This window comes from Fusarium falciforme, chromosome 3, assembly GCF_026873545.1.
Source record: "Fusarium falciforme chromosome 3, complete sequence".
Taxonomy (NCBI): Eukaryota; Fungi; Ascomycota; class Sordariomycetes; order Hypocreales; family Nectriaceae; genus Fusarium; species Fusarium falciforme.
Window position 1 is genome coordinate 3,576,879 of NC_070546.1, and position 8,103 is coordinate 3,584,981.

An 8,103-nucleotide genomic window follows, 5' to 3' on the forward strand; every position below is an offset into this window, starting at 1 on the left:
TTACTCCTCCGCCTGCATCACCTCGATTTCCGTCTCACGAGAAATGTCCAATCCCTTGCGAGGAGAGGCCGCTGACGCGATGGACTTGCGAGAGCTCGTACCTCGAGCGTACGTCTTGGTCATGGATCCTTTGGTCGCTGGAGAGCTCTTGGCGGGCGTCACCTTGGCCGTCGTCTTGATGGTCACCTTGGTAATGCTAGAAGCCCCGGCTGATCCACGTCGCTTAGGCGTGCGTGCCGCGTAGGTCTGGATGACTCGCTTGGTGGTCGTCTTCTTCAGCATGGCTCCGGTCGATGCTCGTCGCTTCGCAGGTGACTTGGATCCAAGAGCCGCCTTTCGTCCTGTCGAGGTAACTGTTGACACGCCCTTCCTAAGAGCGTTGGCTGCGCCCTTGGCAACCTTGGAGCTGGCTAGAGACAGAGCTCGCTTCGCCTGCTTCACGGGCTGAACCTTGCGCTTCTTCGCCGGGCCTCCATCCTTGCCCCCATCGTCACCGATCAGCTCCTTAAGCTTGCGCTTTCCAGCCTTGACGGCACCCTTGACAGCATCCTTGACCATGTTCTTCGCATCGGACTTGGGAGGCTTCACCTCTCGAGGCTTGGGGCCGAGCACACCTCGGCAGTTGGGCTCACCACATAGACACTTCTGAACGTTCTTGGCGGAGAAGGGGTCAAAGTTGTAGTCATAAGTCAACTCCTCGCCCGTCATGATAGGCCTGTCACCTGCAAATAGGGCCATTCGCGGCTGTCCGGAAACGATCCACTTGATCATTCTGCAATTGGGATTGCAGCTGTGATTCACGAACCGCGCGATGCTCCCTGTCGTCGCATCGATGATCATGTTCTGGTCGAAGCTCATCAGATAGTAACACTAGGCTTAGTCAGCTAATCTGTCCACTCAGAGTTGTCATGTGCAAGTCAAAACTCACCTCATTGTCCTTGTAGACTTCGGTCATGCGACGCTCGCATTCGGCTTCAGTGATAATTTCGCCTGCGTACTCCATGATGATTTGGTTTGGTCGGAAGCATCGGTTGCTTCGCACACCGTATCCGCGGTCTGATGTCTTGATCACCTCGACTCCCACGCGATACTTGCCGCCCTGGTTACGGCGTGCGGTCAAAGTTGCAAATGCGCGGTTGGTGCAGTGTTCCTTGCCGGCGTTGCAGTTCTGCTCGTCGCACTCGTACAGCATGATTCGGTTCTGGCAACTCTCACCGCAACCATCCTCGGGCTTGCACACGCACTTGGACTGGTAGTCGTGGAAGTGTGGTGACTTGCGCCAGTAGTCCTTGGACTCGCCGATGAACCGATCTAAGCAGTGTTAGTAAAAAATCCAAATCAAGTTGTCGGGTAAATTACTTTTGGTCATCTTCTTCCACTCATCAGGCTTAGGCTGGCCCGGAGGAAGGGGGTTGCACACATTAAATGGGAGCTTGAAGTCGCGGCCATTGATGAGATTGCGCAGGCCATTAAACATGGGCAAAGGCATGGTCTTGTTGACACGACCGTTGGGGATGAGCTCAGGCAGCTGAGCCAACTTCTTCTTCTCCGTCATAGATAGACCCTTAGAGATATCGATGGGAGCATCCTGGCCTGCATAAAGACCCTTGTCGAGGTACTTCTTCTCGCGTCTCTTCTTGGCATTGACCACGGGCTCCGGTTCAGCCTCCTCCTCCTCGGCGGGTTCGGGCTCCGACTTTTTTCGTTGTGGCTGCTTCGCGGCGTTGGGGTCAACGTACTTACCATTTGACCAGTAAGTCAGAAGCACAGGTTCAGTATCAACGCCGGCAAACTCCTTAGTATCGGCCAAGCGTTTCATTTCCCTAGACATGATCACTGGCTGCTGCTCAACAGCCTTGCGACTGCGTTTGCCCGGCTTGATTATCTTTGTGCTCGACGGGGTTGCGATAGGCGCGATGGCACTAGAACGGCGCGTCGAGGAACGGCGTGAAGATGGCGAGGGGTCAGCAGAGACCTGGAGGCGAGTGCGCGGTGTATCTGATTTCTTGAGAGACTGGTGAAGGCTAATCGCGTGGGTAACATGGCGAACAGAATCGGTAGTCGCAGGGCTTGAGGTCGCCTGTTCCGTATGGTTCACAATCGGACCAGAAATAGTCTTTCGTCGTCGGCGATCCGCAACAATGTCGCCTTTGGCGCGTCGCTTACCGTGGCCATCGGTGCCGCTCAGCTTGGCCAGGTTATAGACAGGAGTGCCTACGTTGCTGCGACGAGAACGCAGAGAAGGAGGAGGGGCCGGCTTAGCGGCGGTGACCTTCTTGACAGGCTCGGCGGGAACAGCAGTCGGCGCTGTGTCAATGGGTTCGGGAGCGGCCTCGAGGGGCTCCTGTGGGTGCTCGTGCTCGTGCGCATGCTCGGGCTCAGGCTCGACGGCTACGTGTACGACATCGCGCTTGGGGGATTCCGAGTGAAGACTGGCTTCGTCGGCAACAGTGGTTGGAGGAGTAGAAGTGGTTGACGCGACATTCGAAGAGGAATCATCCGTAGTGCCAACCTCGAAGCTGCCCTCAGCAGACAGATCGAGTACCATGGCGGCAGGGGAAGAAGAGTCGTGCACTCGATTCGACGCGAAATGCTCAAGACGCAGTGATCATGAGAAGTCGAAAAAGAGGCAAGAGAGAAAGTCGACGGGAAAGAGGATAGACTTTCGCGGAGAAAAGAGGCGGAGGATAAAGAGTTGGGGCGTAGTCGAGGTTGGGTTTGGTTGAAGTTGAGTTTAATAGAGGCAAAGGTAAATGAGAGCGAGGAAGCACGACGGGACGAGACGCGCCGCGCCTGGAGAGTGAGAGTGGGAATGGGAAGGAAGCCCCCGGGTCGGGTGTGGTGTGGGCGTGGGTGTGTGCGTGAGCGAGTAAGGTGCAAGGAGCCCGTGAGAGTGGGTGGCCCTTTCCCCCCCCGCGCGCCGGTCTAAGCTGCCACTGGAGAGAGAGCAGGAAGGAAGGTACGTATACGGATACCTGGGTCCCGTCTGGACAACAACAACCGAAAAAGGAGGGCAAGAGATTAGATTTGCTGGCGAGTCGAGAGTGTGTGAGAGGCTTTAAATGGCCGGCACAGAAAAGAGAAGAGAAGAATCAAGTAGTCGAATCGTGATTCACGCCCTCTTGATGAAAGAACGCGTTCTAGAAAGGGGGTTGAGGTAGAGGTCGCGCGTCTTGAAGGTCGAAAAAAGTGGGATGAGTGGTGAAGGAAAAAGAGGCGTGCGTGACAGGGAGGAGGAAATACAGAGAAGAGGGGGGCAGCTGCTTCTCCGGAAAAAAAAAGAATAGTCTCGACGACGACAAGACCGAATGAATAGTGGAGAAGAGAGACGAGGTCTCGTGAGTGTAATACTAACACACGGCCGAGGGAAGCACGTATGTCGGCTGTCAACTCAAGAGAAGAAAGAGGTTGTCAAGAGAGAGGGAGAGAGATTTTTGCGTGGTGGTGGATGTTGAAGGAGGATGGTTTATCGCGCCCGCAGGATGAGCGAAGGAAGCAAGGGAAAATGGGCTGGGCTATTTCGTTTGCTAATAAGGTAAACACCAGCCGTCGAGAGACCTGCCTACCTTGCTCAGGCCTACAGACAGACCACCCCGTATCATGTATTCACTATGAGGCATTTGCAGAGAAACAGTCAGTCCTAAATGTGCGAGATTTCTCTTTAAAGTATTGACTGAATTCGCCTTGATCCATTTCATATATCCTCTGCATCTCTCGAGTTGCAAACCCTCCCCGTTGTTCGAGACTGGCCTCCATCTGCTTTGCCACCGACAGCCTTGACGACAGCTGACTCAGATGACACCGGGTATGGGAACCCGATCCATCGTGAAACACCATGAAAAATCAAAGATGGCGATATCTTTACTATCCCGAGATAAAATGTCGAGTTACCGAGTAGTTATTGCCTCTACCCGTCCCTGGGGGAATGTGTCTGGACGAGACTCCCGGTTATCAATAACCCCGTGACACTCTCCTGTTGCCACTGCAACCCTCAATCACGTCTCAAAACCTCCCAAAAATGCCCACAACATACCAAAAATACTTATACAAGAATATATCAGATATGTGCAAAATCGTCTTTTTGACGTTGCCGCAAAGTTCAGGGGCCAAGATGTGAGTGACGACCCACGGAGTTTGGGGGCGTGTGAAGCCTTTCGCAACATCGCGAGCCTCGCCCGCCGAAGAGCCACCAGCCATGATTCACTGTCACATCCTCTGGCCTCTATCTCGAAAGGACGGGCAAAAATGTTTAGGTAGGCGATCCCCATATATCCGCCGCAACTTGGCGCTTGACCGACCTCTCCCAGAGACATCCTCGGCTACGGGGCATCAAGTGAGCAGCTATTCGCAACTCGGACAAAGTTGTATCCATCCTCATCTCGATTTTATCATCAGCTCAGCCCACGCCTTGCACGAGACTCGAATTAGTATGCTTGAGACAATCTACCGCCAAAGTCATGCTACGCGCCGAAGCCCCAGATCTGGGGTCTCGGGTGCCAGTCCCGATCCCTTGCAGCTCACTCGATGGTATCACCGCCAAATCCAACTAGCACCATCTAATATTTTAACATTTGCATTCTGGACAGGACCAGGTCCTCGAATCTGTTGCATTTTCCCATCAGACCCGTTCAAGACAAAGCAAGAGACATCAGCCTTGGCATCCGAGCTTCTTCGCCTCAATCATCCGACACCATTGGCCTCCAGAGCATGGTCACGAGCAAGACACCGCAAGAACAAACTTTACAAGACAAGAATCTCTCTTATAGTCTACTTGAGAATTAAAACGTCTCTAGAGCCGAGATCCGCACGCCCTTCCTAGGAGGCGCGCTCGCGAGAACTAAAGTAAAGGGGTATTGTTTATCACAGCGAAAATCACACACGGTTGGTATCCTCCGCACTTTTCTCTCAGCCTTCTCCAAGTCTCAGCCTCGTCGATCACAGGAACACAACAACACTTAGGCGGCTGTCTCCTTCTTCTCAGCCTCGGAAACCGGGACAGGCTCCTTCTTCTCTGACTCAACAGCAGGGGTGACCTCCTTCTTCTCGGTCTCGGCAGCAGGAGCGGTCTCCTTGTCGGTCTTAGGTGCTTCCTCGACGGGCTTCAGAGTCAGCTTCTCCAAAGACTCCTCAACAGGCTTTTCACCAGCGCTCTCAGCGGCCTTCTCGGCTGTTTCCTCCTTGGCAGCCTCAACAGGAGCCGGAGCAGGCTCGGCAGGAGTAGATTCGGTAGCAGTAGCGGGCTCGGCGACAGGAGCAGCCTCCGCAGCGGGAGTCTCAGTAACGGGAGCCTTGGTAGGAGCCTCGCCCTCCTGAGCCAGGGAAATCTTAAGACCTTCCTTGACACTGGGGCCCTGACCGCCATACTCCTTGGGAAGGGTGGAAACAATGTCCTTAAGCTCAGTGGCCAGAGTGGTGCCCGAGGTCATGGGGTGGAACTTGCGGAGGGTGGCAGGGGCGAGGAAGAGCTTCATAGCACCAAACATCCAGCCCATGATGGCGGGAACGTTGACAAAGTACTTGTGAGCAAGCAGCTCAGGGTAGGCCATGGAGAAGACGGCGATGGTCTCCTTGCTGGCGGCCTTGACAGCAGGGTCCATGCGGAAGAAGCTGACGTTCTGGTAGTCGTGAACCTGGATCATCTGGTAGGGGTCCTCGCCGCCCTCGGGGATAGGCTCAGTGACCTGGTCAAGCTTGAGCTTCTGAACGCTGAGCTCCATGATGGCAGCTCGCCACTTAATAAACCTTTGATACAATTAGCCAAGGTCCGAGCGTAGAATGTAGTAAACTTACTCCTGGACGTCGCCAAAGGTGGCCTTGTTGTCCTTGACAGCGCCGTAGATGTTCCAGGTGATGATGGTCTCCTTGCCGCTCTCGTTCTTGTGAACGGTGACGAATCCAAGATCGTCAAACTTCTTCTTGTTGAAGGTCTTGGTGACGAGGGCAGCAGGGTTCATGTTCTTGCGCCACGTGAGGGCATTGGTGAGCTGCTTCTCAGCGGCAGCGACATCGTCGTTGTTGGCGCGCAGGAACTTCTGGAGCACAACCTTTGTGGGTACGTGATCGATGTTGGAGAGCTGAACACCCCACATCTCCTTGTGAGAGATCTTGTTGAAAATGTCATCAAGACGAGCGTTGAGCTTGGTGAGAGGCGTCTCTGGGGCAGAAGGCCCAGTCTCGACGGGCTTCTCATCGGCGGCCTTTGCGGGAGCTTCAGCGTGACCCTCAGCGGGGGCCTCAGCTCCAGCGGGAGCAGCGGGAGTCTCCGCAGGGGGAGCGGCAGTGGTCTTGTCCTGTTCGGCAGCCATGATGATCTCAAAGTCGATAAAACGAGATTAATTAAGGGAGGGAGGAAAACACAGAGTCGAGAAGAGACGCTGAAGTGGAGAGAAGAAGAAAATGGCGTGCGTATGTGGCCGATGTGCTTGTGTAATGTATGCAACGCAGTGCCGTGCAGTGCAGTGCAGGTCCGACAACGGGGATGACAGAGAATCGGCTGATGCTGGTGTTGAGGAGAGGAAGATGGGCGCTTGGGTGGAGAGCTAGAGGGAGAAGCTAGCTTAGGTAGCTTTGGGGAACTCGTCTAGTTATTGATAGTAGCCGTCGACCAAGGAACGATGGGACGAGTGCTTCCTTCTCTCATTAATGTCAATGTCAGTGTCAATGCAACCTCCTGGATGTTTTGGATTTAGAGATCTCGGCACGGGAGCGGCAAGGGAAGGGACGGACGTCGTACTAGGCACACAAACAAGAAGAGAGCGAACCCCTTGAAATAAGACTCTGATGAAATGTTTGATTGATCGGGGGGAGAGCGAGCCAAGGGAGGAAAAGAAGGCCAAGCAAGCCAAGTCAACATTGCATGTCCCGTCCCTACAAGGTAGGGGTAGGGGACGGGTGCCCACCGCAGGGTGCCTTCCCCCTGTCGATTCTGCAGGTGGAGATGATGCTCGTTCCTTCTATTGGCCCAAGTCTAATCTGTTACACGTGAAGCCATGACATTCTAGGGGTTGCTCAGCAGAATTCCAGGGCATGGAGGGTGGGTTTCAGGGGAAATGTCACTGCATTGGTGCACTAAATGCCGTTATCAATCTTGTTATGCACGAGAAGGCATCATAGCATAGACGTGAACTGCACCGAATTCATGTCGACATCTACGCATCATGGAGAAGAAGGAATCAAAAATAGACGTCTAGAAATTCATCTGCATGATGCTATCGAGGAGTTCAAATATCAGCGTGTCAGTGTGTCAGTGTGTTGGGTGAGGCACAGAGAGGAGAGATCACCGACATTGACCACATCCATTTCATATTCACAACTTCAACACGACCATCACAAGCATCACAAGCTCACAAAACACCACAAGTATCAAAAAAACTTTTTATTCTTTTTTCTGTTTTATATAGCAAGTTGTCGAGATCCCAAACCCAGACCATACCTCCATGATCCTCCAGACCCCCAAACCACAGTCCGTTCGCGAGTCCTGATCAAGACGGGCTCACCCCCGTCGACCTCTGCAAGCTACTAACTACCGTGATCCGAGAAAACCTGTCAAACCACAAAGATGGTGTGTTAGAGTAGACCGAGTGAAAGAGAAAAAACGAAACCTGTAATGCATCGCCCCAATATAAAATGCCATGGCAGCCACCCATCCATCCATCCTCGCCCCCCAAGGATCAAGTCCTCTATTAGTTATTAAAGCGCCGCAACATCTTCTTCCTCGTGAGTTTGGTCGTCTAGCCTTGGCCCCGATTCGTGATTCGAAACCGACTCCCTATTAGTGCCGGTGAAGTTGCGTATACCCGCGAGCGCCAGAGTCTTTTCTCTCTATGGGGGTTCCGAGGTGGGAAAAACTGCGTTCAAGAAGTAGGCTGTGTCGAAATGAAAGAGAAAAAGAAAAGAAGCCAGTTGTTGATGTAGACCGAAACCGAGTCGAGTCGCAGTAGAACCAGACAGCCGAGGCGAAATGCAAATGAGAACGGCCGAGTTGATATGCGAAGGCGTAATGCAGAACGAAGAAACCAAGGGTATAGAGCCAGTAGTGAAAGGAAATGCAAACCGAAAACCAGATCGAAAATCAGAGCGTTGAGTTGTAGTTGAGCCTGTAAG

The 8,103-nt window shown here is 53.4% G+C and overlaps 2 protein-coding genes across 2 annotated transcripts; both read right to left on the reverse strand.

Annotated features, from left to right (window-relative positions):
• NCS54_00437800 (Hypothetical protein) lies at positions 1–2,548 on the reverse strand (the record flags this gene model as incomplete). Its single annotated transcript, XM_053149917.1, has 3 exons — positions 1–870; positions 929–1,311; positions 1,360–2,548. 3 exons carry the CDS (start codon positions 2,546–2,548, stop codon positions 1–3), a joined length of 2,442 nt encoding a protein of 813 aa, XP_053005892.1.
• A 2,407-nt stretch (positions 2,549–4,955) lies between these two features.
• NCS54_00437900 (Phosphatidylinositol transfer protein SFH5) lies at positions 4,956–6,305 on the reverse strand (the record flags this gene model as incomplete). The annotated part of the gene is made up of 2 exons (XM_053149918.1): positions 4,956–5,742; positions 5,791–6,305. 2 exons carry the CDS (start codon positions 6,303–6,305, stop codon positions 4,956–4,958), a joined length of 1,302 nt encoding a protein of 433 aa, XP_053005893.1.
• Positions 6,306–8,103: the final 1,798 nt, after the last annotated feature.